This window comes from Macadamia integrifolia, chromosome 7, assembly GCF_013358625.1.
Source record: "Macadamia integrifolia cultivar HAES 741 chromosome 7, SCU_Mint_v3, whole genome shotgun sequence".
NCBI lineage: Eukaryota > Viridiplantae > Streptophyta > Magnoliopsida > Proteales > Proteaceae > Macadamia > Macadamia integrifolia.
Window position 1 is genome coordinate 23,314,096 of NC_056563.1, and position 27,214 is coordinate 23,341,309.

Below are 27,214 nucleotides of genomic sequence, written 5' to 3' on the forward strand. Positions count from 1 at the left end.
GGGAATTGGGATAAGGAGGGTAGAATAGTAGTTATACTATTCCTTGGCCAAGAGCCTTTCTTTTTAATGGTTGACCGGTGGAACCTACTTCTATTGGGAAAATATTTGCTTTCTAAAACCCTTACCCCAAGCGAATCATGTTGAGTCATTAGTCTCCACCCAAGTTTGCAGATTAAGGCTTTATTCTGAATTCAGAGGTTTTAATCCCCAAACCACCTCTGGTCTTAGGTTTACAAATTTTCCTCCAGCCAGTTAAATGAATATTCTTCTTATAGAATCCAAATTGGTCCAAATTGGCATTCTCATTCTTGTATTGATGTAAAATTTTTTATCATATGTCAAATTTGATAACTCATTTTAAATTTTTTTTATGAAAAACAATAAGAAGTTTACTGAAATATAAATTCATTACATCCACTACAGTAGATATCCTAGTTCTAATAGCCTTATAAGTAACTCTGCAAGCACTAGAAACTACAAATTACATCAACATTGAGAGGACACGGATAACAAGCCTTGGATCTTTTCCAAGGCCAACCAACCTTCATTCTAAACAGAATCACCTCATAATCTCATCATTATCCACCCAAATACTCACTTTCTGGAATACTTTCGTTAACGCCCGCTACAACCCCGGTAGTATAGCACTGATATTCTGAGCCAAATCTCCTGCATCGATTTCTGCCATACCCTTAGAAACCTCCATTGGATCTCACTCAAGTGGCAAATATCAGGATTCAAGCTCGGCTGATTCCGACTCAAATCCACCGACTCGTCCGATCCAATTCAGATTCTTAAATCCGTGCCCATCACTATCGAACCTTTGGTGGTTGGAGGAAACTTTTGGGAAATACTGCAGAGGGGAGAAATTATGAGTTCACAGTAGAAATTTGAAATTTTTAACATTGACGGATGGCCTCAAGTGCTCCTAGGGCCAGGGCTAAAAGTATCTGTATCTGTATCGAGTCAACTGTATCAGCTTATCCATATCGGTACCAAAAAAGTGGTCTTTTTTAATTTTGCAACCGATTCTAACCGGTTTAAAATTGGTCAGCAGTGATCGTTGCCATGAACTAGACCATCGACATTAAAAGACCGTAATACCAATATTCAGCAGATAATATGAGCAATTACCCATACAATAAAATTTCATTAAGGTCGTATTTTAACCACATACGTACCCATGTTGAAATGACTTCAACAAACATTTTCATAACATACGCACCCACAACCAAAGGCATGACATTTTTTTTTTGGGGGGTAAAGCACAGCCAAAAGGGACGACGCTCCACCCACCCACCCACCCAACGAAGCCAAAAAAAAAAAAAAAAAGAGGAAAAAAAAGAAAAAAAAGCACACATTTATTTGATGTAAAAGAGATGATGAGATCCCACTGTAATGTTTTATAGCAGGTGGCACACCTCTGGACATTCTGGAGCTAGTAGAACCAGTAATAGGATTAGAGAAAAAGGAGGTGTGCCAAGATTATATATAAAACTTATGCTTTAGATATATTGGGTTTGATCTCTACACTCAGTAAGACCATCTCTAATGCAAAATAAAGGTATATCTTACAAGACCCACTAAATAAGAAACTCAACAACACACACAAGTTGACAACATTGACTTCTTTCTTGAAGTTAAATTGTCAACATGAACAGCCATGGCCTCCAAGACTTTTCCCCCTAGCTGAACTCCACATTTCTGTAATCTAACTACCATGGCTGACTGAAGAATTATCTGAATCTGATCACAGGCCTCCTTGAGAACTGTTTTCCTTGTGCTTTTCCCAAGAAACAACATAGTTGATTTAACAACCAAATTTGAACAAATGCAAAATCTATGCAGGAATAAGGACTTGCATTACCTTGGCAATTACTCTAACTTTTTCCTTCACAGAAAATACTCCATCATCAAGCATAAACTCTAATATGTTGATTGGAGAAAAAGAATGTGCACTGTGCCTTCATGAAGTTTAGTCTGCATAGAGTGTTTGAGGTCAGAACTGCATATCATCTAATATTTTCTAAAGCCGCAGATCCTGCCTCCAGGCTCTTCATTAAGTATCCAATGTCCCAGTTCTCTATATGTATTTCATCATCTTTGTAAGTACGCTCACCCCAACGCCCTCATACAAAAGTAGAAAAGTATTCCTCACAAATACAGTATCACCCATCTTCACTCTTATTTGTAGAAAATCATCAGACTCTGACTCTGATTTACAAGGGAAATTCCCATAATAAAGACCTCGTCACAAGGGCAGTCTCCGCATATCCAAGAGTTACCTAATTAACCTCTTTCTAATCAAATTATCATAATACTCCTCTAAGGATGTTCACACTGCTATTCATCTTCTGCACTCTCCAGTTCTAATTTAATTCAAATTGTTCTCCCAAGAGATTCTGTGCTCAGTGCATTTCAAACAAAAAGTATCATGTGACTTTTAACAAATAGATGCTAACACAGCACATATTCACTGCACAAATTAGTGACAGTTTCAGATTTCAACAAAGTCCGAAGGGAAATATTTTAAATTTGAGGTTAAGCTACTTCAACATCTCCGAACTTGAACTTTCAGCCAATGAGCAGCTGCAACAAGTTAAGTCTCTTTTGAAATCACAAGATTTAAACACAATTCGGGGTTCAGCTTCAAAATCTGACAAGGGGAAAAAAAACTTCACAGGTCATATTTTAGGTCTCAGGTTGTCAAGGTACCAATGGTTGAAACATTTGTTTGCTTCTAGGGAAAGCCAAAGCTTTTAACAATCAGTAAGATGCTCCCTTCAATGCTCTTTAGGTACGAATACAAGATGTGGAGCAGGAACCAGGACCAAATGATGAGTACGAACCATATTGGAGCTTTCCAAGGTATGGTTTGCAGACTGATAACAAAAATGGATAGCTACTGAGCCATGGATATTTCCATGTCGATCTCCGTGCTCCTATGTTGGGGCAACAAGATCATGTTTAAAATTTTAAGTCTAATAATTTCATCAGGGATAGAGTCTACTCAATTTAATTATATTCTAGGAATTTGGATTTACAGATCTCAGTTTATTCCCAGAATGAGTAGCCTTTAATCTATTTAAAAGCCAAAATTGAGTGACTACTTAGTAGGAATTTCCAAGCCAACTTAGGCTAGAATAATCCCTCTTTCCCCAACCGCACCCATGTCTTTCCAAAATATTCATCCCTTCAAGGTTTTTCATTGAATTCCAAATTCTAAGATCCCCCTTCTCTAATTTATACCCTAAACAGCTAAACCTACTATTTCAAACCTATTCTTTAACTCATAGACACATTCTAAGTTCTCCCGTGACCCAATTCTCCAAAACTTCACTCTCGGAATCAGAACCAATAATATTCATAACTCTAGTTGAGAAGACTGTAGGTTACCAATGCTACATCAGTTTCACTGTATCATAAAACAAGAGAATCTCAATGATTCTCTTGTTGATCCCACTCAAAACTTGATTCCTGCAGAACCTTAATATCATTTCATGCTTTTTTCTGTTTATTTTTTATTCAAGGTCCTTCCCATATTTATGAAGGATTTTGTTGTTTAATGCTCATCATTACTATCTAACACAGATTCTCAGAAGCTCTATCTAAACTTCAAGACCAATAACTGAAAATTGATTGAACATTTTAATCTCATAGAATAGTCCGACTGCCATTTATTTCTTTCAACATACACACACACAAAAAAAAAAAAAAAGGCATCTGGTAGAAATTCCACAATAAGAAAACTAAATTTTAAATAAACAATTGCTTCAAATATCAAGAGAAATTCAGCTACAAAATCAGACTCCTATTTTAAGGTGTAATTTGCATTGTGGGAGTTGTTTAAATGACATTATACTAGCCAACAAAAGTCAAGTCGTCCACTTGGGGCATTTCCACTTTGATGTTGAGGCTGGCTGATCAACCTACGACCAATAATTTAGATTTATCTTCATTGAACACCACATTTCACCAGCAGTTACATTTGTGTCATGCAGACAAGTTAACAGACCTTAAATAGCCTGCTGTAATGAGCCAAGAAACAAAGAGAGATGGGGTGGAAACAGATCTAGGATGGATCCCAGACAGAGAGTTCAGACCTATCATCATAATCAGATCAGTGAATCCATAAGAGAGACGAAATAACATCAACAGAGGAAGAGTAATAGAAGAAGGAAAGGGAGAAAAGATATGTTTACGCCTAAACAGATCACTGGTTTACCAACTGATGAGGACATCAATCAGGTTTTTAGGGCATACCAGAGAACACAGACGTACACAGCCACACATCACCTTACCGTGGATAGATGTCCCTTACTAACTACTGTGGCTGCATATTTCATTTACTTGTAGTTTGTTTTATTTTATTTTCTTTGGGGTCAAAACTGTTATGTACTAATGTTGTAATGCCAATTGGGGTATTTATTAGAAAGAGGAAATATCACTCCCCTCCCCAATATTTACTCGTAATATCACTTTCCCATACCAAGTTTGAAAATATCATTTCCCTCCCCGGCTCCCCTTAATCTGAAAGATTCTATCTGTCATCCCTATCCGTGGGAAAGGGCTGTTAAGTGATGACATCATCAGTACCCCATGCTTCATAATACCCAAACTACCCTTCAAGGATAGTGAATTGACACTTCTACCTTTTCACTAAAACAAAGGAAGATGCCTTCCATTTCACTCCATTGGTGATTGCAGACGCTGAAGAAGAAGGAAGCAAGCACCTGACTTAAAACAGAGCCTAATTGTTCTTTGAAATCGAAAATCCAAAACCCACCTCATGGTAGAGGGGATGGACGGACTGTATCTATCAATAAAATGGCCATTTCTCATCTTCATATCTCTTTACCAACTGATGAATTGTTTCTGAGAAAGGTGAAAATAGATCGGAAAGGGTCACCCGTCATCCTCACCACTTAAGAGTGCCAGTTCGGTTGTTGGGGTGCCTTGGCAAGGTGCCGTACCCCATAACCCCTCTGAATTTGTTATGGTATTTTCTGTGCTGGTTTTGACTTCTGCAACTCCTAAGAATCAGAACGTACCCATCTTGTCTTCCGATGAAGGGTATTCTCATTTGTTTGGGGATGATAATCTCACGATATTAAAGAATGGCAAAACTCTTCATATGCCACTAAATGAAAGATGAGGTCGCTTGTCTTCTCTGTTGCTTACACAGCTCTGCTCTATTCCTCTATTTTTTGGGTTTTTTTCTATTTCTGATTTCTTTGGGAAAAAACAGGTGCTGGGTTTGTCTCTCAGGACCATTACTCATTTACTTGCATGGGTTCTTTAGTGCTTCGATTAAGCTACCGGCAGATTACACAGCTGGTGTTGTCTTCGTGTTTTATGTGAGTTTTTGGTCGATCAATTCAGACTCGGATCATATTTTTTTTTCCTGGGTTTTTCTGATTTCACTACTGGGTTTGCTTTAAATGTCAAATGGAGATATATTTGAGACAAACCTTAAAGAATTGGATTTTGAGTTCCTGGGGAATATTCGAGGCAAGGAACGGAGGATTCAGACGAATATTTACGGCAAAGGAAGCACGAAATTTACAGAAGGGAAGAGAGATACGGTCTCACCATATGCTTCCTGAACAAAACAAGGTCTGCAACTCAGGAAGAATTTTGTTGCAGAATAACTTGATGATTGAAATAATCTGGAGCTGCAGAACCAGAGGATCGAAGCAATTTGGGGGGAGAATCAGATCGAAGAAGCGCATTACCAAGATTGAAGCCCTTGAAATTAACTTGTTTATTGATCTCTGTCAACACGAAACGAGAGGGCTTCGGTTGGGTTCAGGTTGGAAGAGCTTCAACCCAACTCCTAGCTTCAATGGAACGCTGGGCAACACCAATGGGGAAGGTTATAGGTTTCAGTTTAACCGAAACTCACGAAAAAAGGTTTGCTGAACTTCGTTTTGAACTCATTTCCTTATTCCTCTAATGAGGTTAGATTTGATAATACATGTCTTTAAGGGTAGTTTGGGTATTACAAAGCATAGAGTACTGATGATGTCATCACTTAACAGCCCTTTCTCACGGACAGAGACGATAGATAGAATCTTTCAGATTAGGGGGAGGGGAGTGATATTTTTCAAACTAGCTAGGGGGAAAGTGATATTACGACTAAGCACAGGGGAGGGGAGTGATATTTCCTCTACTAGAAATTTATTGCTAGAGAAGTAATTATCGCTGGAAAAAGTAGTCATTAAGGAATTGTCCCTCTTTTTCTGATTTTGGAGTTTAAAAGACTGTATTTTGAGTTTTATGTTAGTATGACTCCTGATGCAGAACCCTGGTCACAAAACCCTATTGGGTTCACTAATGCCCACCCAATCACTAAATAGCTCAACTCAAGAATTAAGTGGCAGAACTGTAAATATCTGAAAGGGGGAGTGGCATGGCTGTAATTAACCAAAAAGGGAAGGTCACTTGATAGACTAAACAAGTATTTATTATGTACGATTGTACGGTTAGACTCGGAAGTGAATCAAAAGGGTGGGCAATGAGTAATAAAGGTGAGCAGGAGTGGTAATTTCGATGGCAAAGAAATAGAGGCATAAAGCAATTAAAACAAAAGAGAGGAAGGGTAGTCTTGATGGGAACAATGGACGTACAAAAGTAAATGAAAAAAGCTGGCGCAGGTGTGTGCCTAGACAGCGAGTGCAGTAAGACCGTGCTGCCCCTGCGCTGAAGATGCTCCCGCACGCCCTCACATTGGCCCATGCGCTGGCATGTACCTGCACCTGCACCTGCACCTGCACCTGCACCTGCACCTGCACCAACAGGGTAGCATTCCCTTGCCCAAAGCAAATTAATGCCAAAAACAAGCATATTGCGGAGCGGAAAGAAAGGAAGGGCATCGTCTTCAAGCTCATGTCCTCACGATACTAAAAATCAGCAACCAGCAGAGAAGAGGTTCGATTTAGGGAGAGAGAACTCACAAGATACAAGCCCTTTCAAGGAAAGTTTCCAGCTGAAGGGTCACAACCCATATCCCTCTGAAATCCATCGACTACAGATCATAAAGTGGGTTACATAGAAGAAATAAAACCTCTAAAAATCACCCACGAGGAGGTCACAAGATCTGGATTGAAACTGGATGTGTTCTTCTCTGCCATATAAGCCATGGACCCCTCATGCAAATTTTCAGAAGGAAAGGACGAGAGGTGAGTAAGGTCAAGCCCAAACAGTGAGGACCGTTAAGTCGCCAAAAGAAAACAGAGCACTCTAACAAGTTCTAAAGAACTGAAATAGAAAGGAAAAGATAAAGATAAAGGAAGGTACTGCTGTAGTGCAGAACAATGGGAAGAAGTAGGGAACTCTCGCACAGGGAGGGAAGAAAGGGAAGAGAAGAGAAGAGAAGGGGTTGGACTCACACACACACAGGCTCACACCACACAAAGTCAACTTCAGTTCATTCTCAAATCGAATCCCACTATGGGGATTACAAGCCTATTTAAAGAGAAATAAAAGACTCCTAAAAATAAGAACTAATTCTCAACTATGAAACTAACTCAGTAAGGAAATTAAAGCAATTAGGAAACCTGAAATCCTACGTATCTAACTCTAACTAAAACTCACAATTAACAATTACAAAAGATCCCAAGAATATAATAAAATCCTAAAATATCCTACCATACCAAAACCCAAATTGGACCCAGTTCTCGGTCGGAGTTCTCAAACAGGTTCAGTGCGGTCCAAGGAAATGCTCCTGCATCACCTTCCCAAACCCAATTCACTTAATCCTTAGACTTGTATTAGATCTCCCAAACCTGTCCTGCACCATCAATCAACCCATAGGATAATAGACTATCTCTCACACCAAGACCATAAAATTCTATTCCATCACCAAAAATCACTCTAAATTTCAATGAGTTGCAACTCTGCTTATGGAGACAATTTTGACTCCCTTTTGACCACCAGATTACAACATTTCAAGCAACCTATAACAATGAAAAACTAACCAGTCACCTCCCACACATAATGAGAGAAGTCTGATCTCATTAGACTATTTAAAACTGTACCATGTCCAGAAAATCTATATACTCTACATCTGGGCCCCACAATATTACTGATTAAAATTCATTCCATACTCCCCTTTAGACCCCAGATATGGGTATAATGTTTAATAATTCAGCAAAATACAATGAAAGCCCTTACAACAAAAGCCCAATGCATCATAATGCAGTACCCTCTCTGCTGGAAATCCTAATCTAACAGCTGAGAAATAAGGATCAAGGATCAAGCCACCAAATTCCTTGTATAGATGCTTCGGTATCATTATGTTAACATCCCATGGCCCGAAGAAAAATTTCATCAAAAAGTTAGAATTTAATTGGTGTGATAGAGTCCCAGACATAAAGACCTCCATTCTCAGGTCTCTCTCTGTGCTAGTGCTACTTTCTTGGTTTTTCCAAGTCCATATCTGAAAATTTTATAGATTGATATTTAATTTTCTGTAAGGGGCAATGGTAAATGTTCAGGCTCCCAAGACGCTGTAAAGGTGAGACTTCCACTGGATTACGGACCTCATGGCCCTCTGTTATATTACTTTTCTGTTGTGAATCAATTGACGTCACACACATCCCTTCAAAAAAAAAAAACATATAAAAACTGTATCTTAACATTTGACATCTGAATGCATACAAGCTATTGTTACAGAACTACTAATAAATGTTGATCAGTTCTTTCATTTTTATCCCATACTACAATTGTAAGTTATATATCTCAACCCTAATTTAGCTCTACCAAATTACCGCCTATCAAATATCTTATTCTGCCCCCTGTTTGTAATAACGTGAGCATATAATATTATAATTAGCCCTTGAAGTATCCACTTTGCTGCCCTAGGCATTAGTACACCATAGTTCATCCTATTTTATAGTATATCACAATTACAAAAATAGTAGACAAAGTTTTACAATTAACCACTCTAGTATGTATATATATATATATATATATATATAATAGTAGACAAAGTTTAACAATTAACCACTCTAGTGTATATATATATATATATATATACTGTTAACACCATAGTGGAATTAAATGTTAATTCAAATGTCTAGGGGTGAGACCCCATCGAGCCTGGCTTTCTGAGAAATATTTCAGAAATCTAGCAAAATCATAATCTGCTCTAGGGTTTTGAACAACATTGAGTGTTGAGACCATGTACCCAGGGAAGGGTGCATTTTCTACTCCAAAAATTGATGCAAGTACTACGATTTTCAGAGAAAAGCAGTACTCTCAAATAGTGTGGGGATATACGACTTTTCCTTATACATGTACAATTATTTTATTTTAAAGTATTGACAGTAGAAAGATATCATGAGGAGCAAAGCCACTGCGAAAAAAGTTAAAAGTTCACATAACCTATATTCATTACCAGGAGCACCAAGCCAAGTGTAGCTTTATCATGAAACAGGGCAGCTGCAAAATCCCAAATAAACTTATGAATTTCCAACTATGGAACAAACTGCTACACTGCTTTACTCATACATATGTTCAGACATGGTCTATGAATTCTGTTTGTTAAGTGGAAATCAAACAGCACCACACACCCCCCCACCCCCCCCCCCCCCACAAAAAAAAAAAAAAAAACTGCAGCTTCTGGTTGAACTAAAATCTCACAAATTCTTCTTTCACTGAATGATTGGTTTTTTGAGCAGATTTCTGGGGAATATCATACATGTCCTAAAGGTTAAAAACAAGAACAGGAACACTTATCCCAGTATCAACAACTGTAACTTGTAGAAGCAGAAATGGCAGTCCTCCCATCAAGATGCACTGTAAGTTTGCATTGACTACTTCTACCCCTCAACAGCTAGATCTCCAACAAGAGAAAAAGCATAATCACAAGAATATTTTAAGTGCAAACAGATTCAGAACAAATTATCGGCTCCCTATTCACTAGATAAATAAAATAGTTCACAAGAAACAACATTATACACTATCTCTTCTTGTTTTAAGCTTAAAAATCCAAGCTTCACCGAGAATAACGAAACAAACACGGATAATGTTAAAACGAAGAGACAAGCACTGCTATCAATAATTTAAAACTTAAAAAAGGGGAACCTGGAAACTATTCCCTTACAACTTGCAATGAGGTGTACTATTAAGTAGAGCTACTGGGATGTATAATGCATATAATCTTTGAAGCATGTAAAGCTATGACAGAGGAACTTGACATTATGTTGCAAAAGTCCCAAAGTTCATCATGGTATAAAATCAACTTTCCTTTAAGAAATAAGCATCTCATGCAGATATACATAAGAAAAATTTTGCTTTCCCTGTTCCATTGGAAAATTACAGTTAAAGTCTTAAAGACACTCAAATAACTCTTCAATTGAAACTGAAGGGGAAATGCGTTTCCATGAAAGATCTGGTGAATCTGCAAAGTTTTGAAGTGTCCTATTAAAGTGCCACTCAGTTTCAGATTGTCTCAAAACTGCAAAATTAAAGTGCCACTCAGTTTCAGATTGTCTCAAAACTGCAAAATTAGATTCTTGCATTCTTCAACCTACTTTGTCTTCGGCTGAGGTGTCAAGTTTCAAACAGCACATATCGAATACTATATATTAGAATTTCTCCTCTTAATTCTAACCAATTAGTTATGATATTAATCTAAAGTAAACATACTGGCCTCCAAGGATCGAGATCTCGGTTTCAGGGACCTGGTATCAGTCAGGTCCGAAACTGAGATGTGATGGATCTCGTTCCAAGGTTTCGATCCTGGGTTTCACTAGGCTGAAACCTAGGGTCAAAACTTGGGCTTTGACCATGATTTTCGGTTTCATTTCGTCCTGAAACCGGGACAACTCTCAGATTTCGATCAGTTTCAATTAAGATTCAGTTCCATGCTGGCCTCTAGGAAGGTGAATATATTGAAAAACTGATTGAGGGCAGAAAAAAGAGAATAACGACCACTACCCAAATGTTGAGGAATCTCAAGAAGAATCTGCTCCGCTCATCACAAATGCTTGAAGAAGACTTTGTGCAGCATGAGTCTGGTCAGGTGCTCCAGATATTATAATTACAGTCTCCGTGTCTCCAGGTCTGGGTTCAGTGATAGTAATATTTGCTCCAGATATCTGAAGTGATGCTGGTCAGTATGGCTACACGGTTACACTAATGAAATGAAAACATGATCAGAAAAAAGAGGAAACCTGTCGTATTTGTTTTAAACAGCCTCCATCCTCTCCATAAATTGAAGGAACAAGAGATCGAGGTACAACAACTTCCATAGTGGTGTTTGTGATAATGGCTGGTTGGCTTCCACTACACAGACAGAAAGAACAACAGCCAGAGTTGTCTCAGGATAAATAATTCTAACAGCAGAAAAATTATTTATAAGAGAGATGCACAAACCCTCCATGAACCCCAGTTCTTCTTTGGGGGCCTCCAGGGTACTCAGAAACGCCCACAGGACCACCACCATCAGTCCGTGCCTACAAACCAGTTAATGCAAATCACATTTAAATGCAATGAATTTACGTAAAACATTGCAGTGATGGTTATCAGAATTCCCCTCCCCCCTTTGTGGCAAAAAAAAAAAAATTGATTACCACCTCAAATGACTTAGATAAATCATTTGCCATCTATACAAAAGAGGGCAAGTGAGAAAAAAGGATACCCAATAAGAAACCATATTAACCTTATTCCCCAGGACTCTGATTTTAGACAATACCATCATAACGTAATAAGAATTGTTGTCACTACCAGCAGCAAGGAAAAAAGCATACCTGAGGTCCCCACGGCGCTGAAGAAGGTAGTCGTTCAGAACTATGAGGGGGGATGCCTGGCCTATGAATACTGTGAACAAAAGCAGATCGCTCATCATGAGGATGAATTCGACCATGATGAGGCAAGCCACCAACATGTTCAAACTTGTGAAATGATGGGCCCAAATTAGGAAACATTCCTGAAGGTGAGAGTTCCCTCCTTCCCACATATGAAGGAAATGAAGGTGCTTGATCCGGAAAGGCAGGATGTGAAGGATGGTTGATAGAAGAAAATGCATCACGAAACAAATGATGCTTCAGCCTACTAGTTATCTGCAGAAGAGCCTCTTGAACTGCTTCAAATTCCCCCGTTATCTGTCAGAACAGGTCACCAATATAAGATGCTAGGCAGTAGCTCCATGCCCCTAGGGGAAAAATCCATTGATAAAATATGTGGAAGAAATGACAGACCACATGCATCCTGGACAAGTAAACAACGATGCATATTCACATGAACAAATGCCTAAATATATGAAATTCACATGGTCAACATCGAAAACACGACGATCAGAAAGAAGCTTAAAATTGCAAATATAATACCCCCAAAAAGAAAAAAGACTTCTTTGGGAAGAGGGGAGAATAAGCTTATGTCAGTATTCTCTTCCCAAAACCAATAAATTGATATGCACAAGCTTTCCATACCTGTCAATTGTCATGAACAAAAAGATTTGTCACAGATGCACAGTCAACATACCTGAACAACTTCTTCGTTTTCTGAAGCACACTTGGGAATCTGATCCTTCCCTAATATACGAATCTGAGCCCCAGATGCCTTCCTCATTTCGGCTATAATGGAGCCACCCTTGCCAAGAAGGCAACCAATCTGACTGGAGGAGACGAGAAGCTGAGCTAAGACGATTTTCTCCTTCTTATCTGGCACAGCCCTAACTAACCTAGCCTGGACTCGTAGAACTGCATCTTGTGCAGCAGATATCCTTTCATCCGGAATCTACATCATTTAATCTATTTTGTCAGTAAGCAAATTAAAATTAAATTAAACATTGAAAACAATCCACCAACTGTCCTCCAGTTATCTTTCAATATTAAATACTTATGATACATATTTAGATTGGGTAAAGTTAAACCATACCGCCGGACCAGATATCACAATGATTCGATCATCTGAATCAGGAACTCCTTCAAGAATTTTAACATCACAGCCTGTTTCAAGTTTAAGTGTCTTAATTATAGTTCCCCCCTTCCCTATTACACCACCAACCTTCTCATTGTGACACAATAACCTAAAGATTAAGATTTCCTGAGAAGGTTTCATTCCTCCTGGGATAAAATTGTCATGGAATTTAGGAATTGATGGTGGAAAAGGTGAAGCATAATCAACGCCATCAAGGGGCCCGGCAGCATATGGTCCTTGAGCAGGGAAACGAAAGGCTGGTGGGGGATATGCTTCTGATTTAGGAAAAGGGGGACCAAATGGATTAGATGATGGCCCAGTAGGCCTTCTTGCAGGAAAAGAATCACGATCACGTGGTGGATTCTCCAAAAGCTGTTGAGAAACACATTGAAGAGCCTTCCTAACTGCATCCAATCCCCCTGTCAGCTGTAATGTAACATGGTTATCAACAAAAAAATTATGCTTCAGTAAGATGAATATCACAAATACACCAAACAATATTTTAGCATAGAAGATTAAAATATTGTCGTAACCAGAACTGGTTTAGATGAAATAACAGCATTTAAGAGCTGGTGATAATTGATACATTGATAAATTCAAGAAGTATGCAGAGCACTCCAATACAAAAGATTAAAAGGATTATAGACATGTTTATAGGGCAGTAATAGGAACAGAACAGAAAGATTAAAATCTAATAATAACCAGTTACCTGAACTAGTTCATCAGCTTGTGATGCACATAAAGGAAGTTTGTCTCTAGGAAGAATTCGGATCTGTGCACCACTCTCTGCTGCTATTTGCTTGATTACACTTCCACCTTTCCCCAGAATGCAGCCAACTTGGCTAGAAAGCACAAGTAGCCTGACAACAAAGCAAGATGGCTCCTTACTTTCTTCATCACCTTCATCACCTTCATCACCTTCATCACACTCATCAGGTTCTCCTTCGACCATTGTTTCAAAAACGAGTAACAAGGCCTTCTGCACAGATGAAGTTGCTTTTCCAGTCTGTGAATCTGCAGCTGGAGAAGATTCCTTATCTCCACTGTTTTCCTCATGTTCCTCAGCCTCATCACTCTCTTCAGTGATATTATTATTACTATCTTCACCACCCTCCTTGTTTTGCTCATTACTAGCTTCTGTCTCTTTATCAGAGCCTGCAATAGAAATTACTCGTTCATCACATCCAGGAACTGTTTCCTCAACTCTGACCTTCGCACCAGTTTCTTGGCGTATCTGTGATATAACATTGCCACCTTTCCCAATCACACCGCCAGTCTTCGAAGCAGGACATAGAACACGAAATACAGTGCTACGAGGGGAAATTTTCAGCGCTTGAGACTGCAGACTAAAATTTGCGGACTTTTGCCATTTCCCCTTTCCATTAAGCTCCCATGAGCTCCGATCATGGGGTCTCTTTGAAGGTGTCAACGCAAATGACATATTTAACGATTATTTGGCCTGTGTAAATGGTCTCTGGCAAAAGAGAAATTAATAAATAAAAATACAACAGAATTGCATACCAAGGAGCAATGAGTATTAGGAATATACAAAAAAGGCCTAAGAACTTTCATCTATACAATATTACAATTTTCTTTGATCCACCTATGCAGTGTAGCAAATATAGCAATATATAGCACGGCAGCATATTAAGTGCATGATTATTTGTTTATTGGTCATCAGAGTGATCTTCAAAATCCCCCTAAACATTCCAGTAAACGGGGAACTGATTCCTGCATATGGCTGGCCTCTCCAGCATGAACAACTTAGTTTCCTAGGTGCGACTAAGACCTGAGTCTCTACGTGTTAGGAAGTCATCAACATTTAGAATATCACATTTGTAGTCGACTTTGTTTTCTTGTCCAAATTTTTTTTTTCTCTGGGTTTGGCATGGCAATATAGCACCTCCTTTCTGTGGTAGTGTTTAATACCTTATAATGTATATTATGTAGCATAAATGTGATCCTCATTGTTTCCAATATGTAATGCCACCCCATTGTTGTACCCAGGTTGAAACTGAGGGGGGAGTGAACCAAGGACTTCTAAAAATTTTGCCAATGACCCACCCAACACACCACTTGGCTATCCCAACAATGATGGTGGACACACTCACTTATTAGAGTCAATACAGCTGCTGCCCACAGGCACTCACCACACCAGCATTCATAATCATTACAGTCACACACAATCCCCAACTGACCTGTTGCTCACTACCACAACTATTGATACCGTCTTGAGTTCTGGACTTGCAAACATAGTTGTCAAGGCGTTGCTTAGGCAACGGCCTAGGCATCCAAGCGCCTTGACAACTAGTGCTGCCTGGCAGTTCAGGCGACTTGGTCGCGTTATGTCCAGACCCCCCACACACACACAAATGCCTTATTTACCTAGACATGTGACAATTATGCTTGCAAACTCCACTGGCTAGGGCAATCCCAATTTTACCAATTACAATTTGTTTGCACTCTGCCTTCAACCAAAATTGGTCAAGCCTACCAGAAAGTGCACACCCAAACTACACACACAAAAGCACTTCCAATCCAATGCACACAACCCACAACACAAGGTATACGTGGTTTGGCAAGGTGCCTACATCCACAGAGCTACACCCTCAAAGGACCTCGTATTAAGCTCAATACAAAACTCAAGTTTAGCAGCAACAACTGTTGGGAGCTACAAACCCCCACTTCTGTTTGAGTTGCAACACAGACAAGGGCTACAACCTTTCTACTCATAGCTGCAACTGTGAGGGCCAAGGGTACTACAACATCCAAATTTAGACTGTCACTACGACCAAGGAGCTACAAGCCTACAACCACCTTTGGTGTCCAGCCCCAACCGGAAGTCTGGAACACTCCCAACACGAACATCAAAATATGGGCCTATAACATTGCCCAACATTACATGCATAATTCCCAAAATGCAAATCACCCAATAACATCACATACATTGACTATGGCATCTTATCAAACACCTAGCCTATAGTCAATATTACATTCAAAATGGAAAGTGCAAGAGTTTGGATTAACTTCCCGGTGTAATCCAATCACCACTTTATTACCGGAGATGCAAAGATGTCACCACCAATGTGCCTCTTACTCTAAAACCCTCACAATCACCAACTCTCAATCTCCACAAAGACTTGGGGTTCTCCAACCTTGGGTGCCTCACATATGCAATCGTCAATCAATAAAGCAAAGTGGTCATATTCAATGTGTCCCACTTCCACGCACAAACACATACAACTTCACTCTCACTTTTCTCTCTCTTCTTGGCAAAAATCACTTGAAATCTTCAATGAACATCACCAATACTCTTGGACTTTTAACATGGCTTCAATGTATACAAGAGAAGCTATAATAGTGATGGAGGGCCATTAGAGAAATGAAGAAATCATTGAGAGAACTCAGAGTTGCAAGGGAGAAGAGAAGAATCACACAGGGGGGAGGAAAAAGGTCACATGACCAATTAAAACCACCAAGGTTTCAACCAAATATTCAATTCATCATTCAACTCTACAATACCCATCGGTTACATTGGTATAAATATCAAAGGAAAACTCAACATGAAAAGAAATTAACTCTAATTGGAAACTAAATCCTAACAGTTATTTCCTACTTAAGTAAACAAAATAAAATATTGCATGTAATCCTAAAACAGAAGTAAATAAATCCTAAAGATCCTAATAGCTTTGGTTACAAATTGGTAAACTTTGATCCCAGATTGGATCCGGTTCATCTCCTTCTGGATACCCATACGGGTTTGGATCGGTCCAAGGTTGTGCATCTACATCAACTCTCCCGTTGTTGAGAAAAACTCATCCACGAGTTTTAAAAAATGATAATAATAAAAACTCACGAGCGGGGGTGAATTGCTAGTTGCCTACATTGCGAACAAAATCCAAGATGTGAAGCTGTGGAGGTGCATGCAAGTTCAGAAAACCATGGGGAAAAACGAACTCGTGATGGTGAACTGGCACTGCATTGACGTCCTTCATTACTTGATCCACAATTTTTTCACTTTCTGTTGTGATCACTTGTTCCACAATAGGATGATCTTCCACGTGTTGATGCAATTGGTTCGTCTTGTGATTGTACTAGAGGTATCATTTTCTTTGACTCAACCAATCCATGAAGATTAAATTTTTTATGCATGTGGTAAGCATGGAGGGTGCACATATTGTTGTCATGATCAAGGATGTCATCTCGTTGTTCCAACCAACATCGACCCAATTTAATGATGCGTTGAGGAGAGTCAAACAGTTCACAAAAAGCAACATCATAATAATGAGAAACAGAAAATTCAACAAATACATCATCCTCTGGCTAAAAAATGATCTGATTGGTCTTTGAGAACATATCCACCACAGATCTAAAGACAAAATTGTCATTTAGTCGCTTATCAATTAACAATTTAGCAAGCTTTCCATTGGGCAAGCGAACTCTGAACTTGAACACAAAAGATTCCATGACCAGATTTGTATTTAGAATTTGCTATGGGCCTCGTACAAATAAGACAACTCCACTAGGCAAGTGTGGGTAGAACTGTATATATGGCGGTTCACTTCTTTTTTTCCCTAAAGATGGTAGAATTGTAAATACTTGGACTGGATTAGAAAGCACAATGGAATATAAAGATGGGAGGGGCAAATTTGGAAGCTAAAGAAAAAATTAGGACAAAAAGCGACAAAAGAGAAAGGGAGGGGTAAATAGGGAAAGAAAAAGGTAATCAAAGGAAAAGGGGGCAAAAAGGGAATCGTGGGGGTGGGCTTTACCAACAAAGGAGTTTTCTCCTTCTTGGAGATGAAATCTCAGCAAGGCAGGCTGAGGAAGGAACCAGTGGTGGAATCCAAGGGGGACCAGCGGCAAGATGACCTTAGGACATTGGCAAGAGGAAGGCTGCAGCTTCGATTGAGGAAGACCACTCACGGCAGGGAGAGTCGACACAAGAATTTCTCTTTTCTGAACCTCACTTCGACTTCTTCTTCTTCTTCTTCGACTTCTTCTTCTGAACTTCATACTTCTTTTTTTTTTTTTTTTTTTTTCATTTAAGGCAGAGGGTTGAAGAGGGCGGTGGGTTTGAGAGAAAATTCTTTCTTTTTTGGCTGCTACAGCAGGGAAAGGGGTTTGCTAGTTAGGAATCAAAGGGGGTTTATGGCATAGTTTTTAAGGTGCTAATAAGGCATCATTAGCACTGATGCGATCTAGAGATGGTAAGGCAGTGCTCTACCTTACGTGAAATGGCGCCTTATATTTTTTTTTTTTTTAACACATTTTAAAATTACTTGATGAAGATTCCAAATATATATTTTTTATTGATAGGTGTATGATTTTGTTAACACTTGAGATGTATGGGATCAGCTTTACTCCACCAAAAATAACCAAAACAAACAAAACAAAAACATGATTCACAAATAGGGTTTGGATTTTGTCAAGGGTTTTAAGAAAGGGCTTTGAGAAGGAATCAAGGAACAAGGAAGAACCACTTATCTAGGCGACCATTTTCCTCCAACAGCGGTGAGCTTCATTCTTCTTTGACAAGAGTAGAAATATAGTGGATGACCTTAGGGCTTAGTCACTCATTTTGGCATCATAGAGGTAAGTATAATAAATACTTGTATTTTTTATGTCTTCTTTTTTTTATATTTATAATTTTGTTTCATAATTATGTATTTATATTATATGTTAATATGTTTGATGTTTGATGATTGATTGATGATTGATGTTTGATGATTGATGATTGATGATTGATGAATGAACTTAGTTTATTCACTTTATTGATTTGTTTTCTTGATGAATATCTTATATTGGTATGAATATGAACCTTTAATATTTATTTAACATATGAGTAATAGGATTCAACTAGGATTTGAGCCAAATAGATCAGTTTTATAAAAAAATTACACAAAAACGCTTTAGTCAATAAAGCGACGCTTTATGCCTGCCTTATCACCAAGGCGCTCCGAAAGACCCTCAAACACCTCCGTCGCCTTACCGCCTTAAAAACTATGGTTTATGGAAGGGTAGTGCGGCTACGGGAGAGAGTTCAACGAAGGTTTTTTTTTTCCTTATTGTTCTCTGTCTCTGCAGAAACCAAAACAGAGGATGGAGAGGAAAAAAGAACAAAAGAAGGATCCTTCGGCTCTGATACCACTTGATGGAGGGCCGGTAGAGAAAAGAATAAATCCTGAGAGAACTCAGAGTTGTAGGGGAGAAGAGAAGAATCACACAAGGGGGGAGGAAAGTCACATGACCAATTAAAACCACCAAGGTTCCAAACAAATATTCAATTCATCATTCAACTCTGCAATATCCATCGGTTACATTGGTATAAATAACAAAAGAAAACTCAACATAAAAGGAAACTAACTAATGTAGACTAGGGTAGGTGAACCAAGCAAGTCTCAACTGCAGGAACTTTTAATCAAAAGAACCAATAACAGCCAATATAAGACAATAATTCCACAAACCAGAACTAATGACGAATGGTTTCTCAGCAGTCAAATCGTCTCCAAAACTGATCCTTTATCAAATCAAAAAACAAGCCAACAACTAGGACTAATTCAACACAAAAATAAGTCCCAAACAAAGCCTAACCAGAATAATATTCTCAGGAACATAAGGGAACAGAATTACCCTATTGGTTCTGATCTCTGCCTATAACCCACTACAAGACAAAAAAAAAACAGAGATTTTAAATAGCTTGAGAATGGCTTATCAGAAAAGCCCAAAGTTGCAGCAGCAGTAGAACCTCTTGGGCTTCACACTGCAAATAGTCAATTGGATCAAACACCAATTCCATCAGCCTTGATCAAACATAAGACAACTCTTCATGAAGAAGACAATAGCAACAGCCATTAATTTTTTTTATCAAAATCATCTAAGCTTTAGGAGCCTCCTTTTCTTTATGTATAATGTTGGTGGGGGAGGGAATTACAAAATAGAATGTTCCTCAAAAAGGAAACCAAATATTCTCCTAATACAATAGTTACTAAAAACTGAAATTAGAAACTAGTTGAAAAAGGAAATTAACTACTAATGACTTGACTCAATTAATAACTTGACTCCTAACGAAACAAATATAACTCAAATCAAACCCAACTAAAAAGGAAACTAATAAAAAAAGAAACAAATCAGTGGATCCCGTATGCAACCTTAGAACCCCTAGTTTAGGCCCATAAAAGTGGCCTATTACACTCAAAACACATGGGATCAAAGGCCCAACATGTATGGAACCCAACCCTAGGCTTATTCCTAATAAAACAAGCATTTTTTGGTAATTAATCTGCATCACTAACTCTAATTGGAAACTATAATTAATGAAAACTAATTGGAAACTAAATCCTCACAGCTATATCCTACTTAAGTAAACAAAATAAAATATTGCATGTAATCCCAAAATAGACGTAAATAAATCCTAACGATCCTAATAGTTTGGTTCCAAATTGGTAAACTTTGATCCCACATTGGATCAGGTTCATCTCCTTCTAGATACCCATAAGGGTTTGGATCGGTCCAAGGCTGTGCATCTGCATCAAATAGTGGTTCAATGCACTCACAATGGCCCCAATGTGTAGATTTAGTTTTTCCTTCAAAATCTAGGAAAAAGGAGTGATTTGAGCTCCCACAAGCACTCTCAAGACCTTCCTCTCATTCTTGTGAAGAAAACCCTACTTGAATAACTCCATTTGGAGTTAAAATGACCAAGTTCAAGCTAGGCACATCGCCAGACACTACAAAAGTATGGTTCCCAACATGCAGCATAGGTAGTTGATACATTTACAAACAGCCTTGTACAGTACTTGGAAGGAGAAACCCAAATAGTGGCCACAAGCAACAGCAAGAAAACTCAGGATTAAAAAGGAAAAATGTACAACAGACTGCAGATAATTAATAGCACAAGCAGACCTCAGGCACTTCATTGCTGGAAAGGCAACGGTGAAGTCTACAGTAGGTTCTGGTCAAAGGCAGTGGAACAAGCTTGTTGTGGACAGAGAAGGCAGCCAAAGCAGAATGATTTATGAGAAGCAGCCACAGCAGAAACAAAAACAGATGCCCAAGACAACTGGCCAGGGAGTTTGAAAGGAAAAACATATTGTAGTTTGTGCAATACCCATCTCCTCCTAATTATTACCCAAGTTGAGTATGAGAGCAGACATTTCACTGAATGCACTGAAGTGAACAAGGGTATGGTGCACATAGAGAGGAGGAGTACACTGAATGTATTTCAGAACTCCCAAGCAAGGCCTAAAGTATCCGTATCGGGTATCATATCGAAAGGGTGATTTTAAGAAATGTATCAAACCAGAGATACGCAAAAGATACGCATGGAATTCACTTTTGGAGCAAAAAACACAATAAATAAGTAAATGTAACATGTATCACACATAAAAACTAAACTGGAGAACGCACAATAAAACAAGTGCATTCAATTGTATCATAAGTGAATTGTTATAAAAGATGTGGTATCTTACATATAATGATATACAATATATGTATATAAATTTCCTAGCACAATATCAATTATTTTTTGCAAGAAAATCTTTTTTTTTTTTTTTTTTTTTTTTTTTTTTTTGTTCAGGTTGAACACTTTTCAACTAGATGAAATTTTTCAAAATCTATAAACAAATTGACGCAACAATTCATGTTCGATGCAATGTTATAGTTTGTTTTACCTAAATCTACTCAAACTAGCAAAAAAAAATAAGTAAAAAACAAATATTTACAGAAAAAAAAAAATCAAGTTTATTCAACTTACCCATCTTGTGCTATGTTCATTCAATGGATGATTTTTATGCTTCAAACCTTCAATCCTCTAAACATAAGTTTGATTGTAGATTTTGAGTCGTTTCTATGAATAGTTCAAAGCACCAAGTCCAAGAAATGAAAGAGAGATTAATAGTGCAATTGCACTTCAAATTATGGAAACTTAAGTACCGCCAGCAAGAAGAACAGACTCTGTTTTGAAAGTAAAATGGGTTATATAGATGTGTCTCTCTTGAGTATCGGAGCATATCAGCCAATACATATACATATCGGACAATACAATATGGCCCGATATTTTTAAACCATGCTCCCAAGTGAACTCAGGATTATAGTTGAGTGAGTCCATGTTATAGTGTCTAGAGTTATGATGGACAGAACTTGTGGTTTAGATGATGGAATTATTATCTTGGATTATCTTGGAGATGGCAAATTTGAGTTGATGTGTTGTGTACAGCATAGTTCTAAATCTCGCAAATTTGCTCAAAATTTCGCAAGTTTCAATGGTTTTGACCCACTCCGAGCCGAAACCAATACATGTACCTGGTTTCAACCAGTTCAACATGTTTCGGGGAGATTTTGAAGATTTTGGTTGAACCAGCCCCTTTATATTATATTGTTTCCCATGAAACAAGGTCAGTTTTGTGGGTTTTGACTCTCCTCTCCATTGTTTCTTGGGTTTCGATTGGGAAACTAATGTAGGGATGGATTTCACAACCAAACCAGACCCAAGACTGCAGGAAAGTAAAACCAAAGAACAACCAATAACCACCCAATAGTAGATAGCAACAACAGTCCAACTTAAACGAGTCAACAGTCCTTGAAAAACCAGAATTATCAGATCCAGAATCTGGAATTTCAGGTAGCAGAGTTTGCACTAACAAATAGAATTTCAGCAACAGAAATAGAGTATTGAATAAGGTCCAATTAGAATCAAAACATCGCAAGAATAGAGAACCAAATCAGAACTTGATTCTGACAGCAGGTTCTGAGATCTGGCAGTAATTTCTGGAACTTCAGTAGAGTATTATTAAGGAACTAATAACAAATCTACTTACTGATTAGAAGGTCCAATTCAGTGGAGAATAAAAACAGCAGTCACTTCAACACAGATTAAAGAAAACAGAAATCAATTCTGGGCAGAGAACACTATCGGTCAGAATTGAAGAAAATTTCGAACCAGACAATCCCTGGTCTGATCAGCACCAAACTAGGATTGAGTCCTCCTCTGGTTGATCCTAACAATCGACCAGAATCATAAGGCCATCGGGTGGCCAGAACTCCCAACAGAATAGGTCGACAAAATAGGGAAGAACAGAGATTCAGAACCCAGAAAAATTCTGCAGAATGGTTCAGTTACTTACCTGTTCTGCTGGAGAAGATAATCCAATAAAGAAAACCAGAAAATAATAGCAATCCACTCTGACTTCTCGCCGCAGAGTGTCAATTGGATCAAACACCAATCCCTAGGCCTTAATCAAACACAAGGAACAGCCAAGGTTACCCAGCGGCAGCAACAAGAGAGTTGTTTTTTTTTATAAGTCAAAATCGTGGCTCATTAAAAGAGCCATCATCTTTATTTATAATGATGGGGTGGGTTTACAAGTAATAGTAACTCAGAGTTACTAAATCTGAGTTACTAAAAACTGATTACAATAAATTACTAAAACTGGAAATTAGAATCTAATGAAAATAGAAACTAGTCTTGACAGAAATTAGAAACTAACAATAACTTGAAATTATAAACTAATTTAGGACTTCAAAATAGAAACTAAATAACTAATAGGTAACCCCATTAGCAGCCCAAACCGTGGGCTGACTTGGACCAGATCTGGGTCGACCTTGGTCTTGGTTCTCCTTGTGTAAACCCTTGTTGGTACTGCATCAGAAACACATCTTTGAAGCAAAAAAAAAATTTAGACAATCCTTCATTCTACTCATATATCTTGCATTATCAAGGGATATCTACCTATAGAAGAGAAATTGGAGCTTAAATTCCAAAATTCATTTTTTTCTTTTGTACAATGTAGTTGTAAACATAGTATTCGCTTTCAATTTTTTATAAGTTGGAGTAGAGGATCCGGGCATTGGCGTTCACCAGAATCATAGACTCGAGCCCTAGTCATGTACATCATGGAGATAGTGGCTTTGAGAGTGTTGGATCAACATCATATTATGGCTATCCACCATATGGTGTATATGACGGTGTACCTGGTTTTTTCTCATAGTGGGTCGAAACCACTAAAACTTGTCTGGCACAATGGAATCCAGGTACTATGTTTTGCTTGTTAAAATAGCTTATTTCCATTTCCAGTATGTAAGTTATATCTAAACTTAGGCTAGTGTACAATGTACTCACCATAAACAAGCAAACTTGGGTCAACACAAGTATCATTTTTTTTTTAAATAAAACTAGTTCATTGATAAGGTTAGAAATGTCAAAAATAGGTTGTACACAAATAAAATCAGAAAAAAAAAAAAAAAACACTATCGAGGGGTCAAAACCATGATATTTCACCAAGCCAGGAAAAAGTCCTAGTTTCCTAAAAATTTCCCATGTTTCAACCAAAGTTTTGGTTTCAACCTGGCAAGACCCGAGGTTTAAAATCCTGTTGTACAGAGAGCAGAGAATTGTTGTGCAGATAGCATGAGTGCAAAGGCAGTAGATGGCATATGTCTAGGGGTAATCAGTTTATGAGCATGGTAAAATTCCCTCTCCATAGGTTTGGGACGATGCAGTGAGCACCCCTATATGATAGACCATGGCTCTAGTAATGGAGTCAAAGTAGCATCCAGTGGAGGGGAGTTTCAGTAACCTTTGGACTTGTTGTCAAACGGGGAGAGGGAGAGAGGTCCATATGTGAATGCTCACATGTTGGTGATGTATGTGTTTGTGTGTTGAAGCAGTAAGTAGTGCATATGTGTGTGTTGCCAACAAGTACAACCACAGTTCAAACACCCTTAACTTTGTCAACCAGTTATCACCCATGCTTCCAACATGATCCTCAACACTTTGCCTCAAGAGGCAGGACATTTAAGCATGAATTTGTTGCTCTGGAAACTTAATTGGTGAAAAGGACACAGGTTATGCTAACAGATGAGCGCAAGATCGTAAATGATACCCCACGGGCAACCAGCAGCCCAATGGCCTACTCACTAACACTAGCATGGCTGGCAATTTGGTGTTCCTACACTAACATCAATCTGTAGCTAGTTGATTAGGAAATCCACCTACTACAACATCAAGAGGTTCCCAAATCCCCAATCATTGGTACTGTCTTTGTTGCATAAGAGCTAACCATCTCAATCATCTCCAAATTACTCTATCAATTAACGGAATTAGTCCTAGGTCCACTTGAACTCATTCATGAATAAATTATTTAGCCACCAACAAGACCCCAGTGTGTTTATTTACATCATGATAAATCTACTTTGAGCCACACTAATCCCTTGCACTCGAGGCTTTGTGGTGTTTGTTGCTCTTTTCATCACTGTGCCTTCCTCGTCCAATTAAACAAAATTCATCAACCCCTGAAGTAACTTTCCCCATAGTTTGGGGATTTACGTCATTAAAACTCACAAGAGGAAAATGAATTTCCCCTTAAATCCTTGAAAATTAGTACTAAGAAATACTTCTACAGAATTTAATCTGCAGTGATTCTCTTCTCATAAGAGAAAAAAGCGATAAACCTAGATGAGAAAATATTGGTGGGAACATAAAGCTCACCTATAGAAAGGTGGTATAATTGTAATGTGTATCATTATATATTGAAACATCAACCCTAACAAGATTCAGTTTGTTAGTTGAAAATAAAACTTGTCCAAAACTATTGAAATGGGTGGGACCACTGTTTAAAAGTGCACAAGCTAAGGACGTCTCTGATTAACTCCTTTGGAGCATGATTCTAAAAATCGGAATGGATTGGTCAATATCAGCCATATAGATCGGTATAAGCCTTGACCGATCCCCGATCCCCTATCCTTAATTTTCCAATCTTAGGGTAAAAATGTAATAAAAAAAAAAACTGATTTTCATTAAAAATCCAGGGTAAATCAGTCCGATATGATCTGATCCAGGCCGATCTGGATCAGTATCAGCCTTAACCAATCCCAAGACTGACTTAGAACGTGGCTTTGGAGTGCTTAGTAGGCCTTTTTGGTTCTTCATAGCAGTTCTGATTATGGTTCTTCAGAGCATTTCTGAATATCTTAAGAATCACTCCCTCATGTTTCGCATAGATGATTTATGTAAGTATTAAATTTGTAAGAATCAAGAAGCACTTCCCAAATGAATCACTCTATAACATCAGTAAGTTACACTGATAACTGATCAGAGCCTAAGACCCACAACGACATTGTTTGACTGAAGTAGATAACAAGACCTGATTATTAGTTTGAGTATTACCACTGCAGATGTTCGAGAGTTCAATCAATAAAGACTGGTGAAAGAGGGGTCAGTCATTGTTTCCTTCTATAACTTAACCCAAAAAAAAAAAAAAAAAATCTGCAAGCAAACTACCCAAAAGCAGGACGGAACCAATGGAAAATCTGAAGACATGGAAGTCCGTACATAAAATGTTTTTCTAAGTTCACACCAATTGAACGAGTTCCCTAACGCATCCACGAAACAGATAACATTTTTTTAGAAACGCGTCTTAGCTTTAATATATCCTCCACAAGATTAACAGAAATCAACAAGCATCATAGACGAAACAGATTGGTAGAAATGAGCTGGAATACAATCAAGTCGAACTTGTAAATCAATAAAAAGAAAAGATAGTTTTTGAATACCACATACAACCCTGTACAACAACTACTGAATCTCGGGCCCGGGAAGTTCTTACTCAAATTTAAATCAAGAGATAGAGAACTGAAACGATAGGGTTTTCTGAAAAGAAAAAAGGGAAAAACACCCGCTCACGAAATACAAAAAGAAAAACCCTAAATGCTTTTAAGAATGAGAAAGAATGCAGTAAATTTGACGTTTGAAATCATACCTTCGGAGTCCGAACAGAACGTATCTATCTGCCTTCAGAAATCAACAAAGAAGTTGAAGCAAATGGAGATCGGAGTGTGTAGGGTTTTCGCGAGCACAAATAACTGAAACAAAATAAAACAGTTGCTTTTGTTTTATTTTGTAATTTATACGTTCAATGGGGCCTTTTTTGTTGACAAAATAAAAGGCAAAATTACAAAAGGCAGTCTGGTCTGGTCCTAAAGATTCTTCCTCTGAGGCTGTGAGGCGTGAGCTGCCTTATAAAACTAGAGAAATATGACTAACAGTAGCAGCCACTGAGCCGAGGTTTTATAACTTGGGATCGGTCTCGACTCTCGACTCGACCAATATCGAGTCAATAACAATCATGGTTAGAAAGTTGAGGAATTTTTACAATTGAATGAACTGGACCGCAATAATACTTTCAAAAGAGCCAGCATAATAAAATATATACGGTGATGATATGATAAGTATTTAATACGATTACACTGTCATAAAAAAAAATGGATATGCATTTACTATGAAATAAAT

The 27,214-nt window shown here is 38.2% G+C and overlaps 1 protein-coding gene across 17 annotated transcripts; it reads right to left on the reverse strand.

Moving 5' to 3' along the window:
- Positions 1-336: 336 nt before the first annotated feature.
- Positions 337-26,911, reverse strand: LOC122084506 (KH domain-containing protein HEN4-like). Of its 17 annotated transcripts, XR_006141920.1 has the most exons (11): positions 26,685-26,911; positions 13,637-14,401; positions 12,886-13,353; positions 12,490-12,744; positions 11,757-12,110; positions 11,383-11,462; positions 11,181-11,292; positions 10,945-11,105; positions 9,401-9,444; positions 4,016-4,103; positions 1,491-3,929 (listed from the first exon to the last, which is right to left on the reverse strand). XR_006141920.1 is itself a non-coding variant. In XM_042652800.1 (10 exons), the coding sequence occupies exons 3-9, from the start codon at positions 14,366-14,368 to the stop codon at positions 10,962-10,964; spliced, it is 2,145 nt and encodes a 714-aa protein (XP_042508734.1). In that variant the 5' UTR covers positions 14,369-14,401; positions 23,052-23,159; positions 26,685-26,910; the 3' UTR covers positions 10,233-10,462; positions 10,945-10,961. The 17 variants fall into 17 exon arrangements, 9 of the variants coding, with proteins under 9 accessions (XP_042508740.1, XP_042508736.1, XP_042508738.1 ...); XR_006141921.1 differs by lacking the exons at positions 1,491-3,929; positions 4,016-4,103 and adding an exon at positions 337-853; XR_006141922.1 differs by lacking the exons at positions 1,491-3,929; positions 4,016-4,103 and adding an exon at positions 337-853 and having other exon boundaries at positions 9,388-9,444.
- Positions 26,912-27,214: the final 303 nt, after the last annotated feature.

Coding starts and splice junctions, on each gene's coding strand:
- LOC122084506 (XM_042652806.1), bottom strand. CDS start 14,368: ATGTCATTTGCGTTGACACCTTCAAAGAGACCCCATGATCGGAGCTCA. Junction 13,354..13,636: donor AAGCTGATGAACTAGTTCAG/GTAACTGGTTAT, acceptor GTTACATTACAG/CTGACAGGGGGATTGGATGC. Junction 11,293..11,382: donor AGAACTGGGGTTCATGGAGG/GTTTGTGCATCT, acceptor CTGTCTGTGTAG/TGGAAGCCAACCAGCCATTA.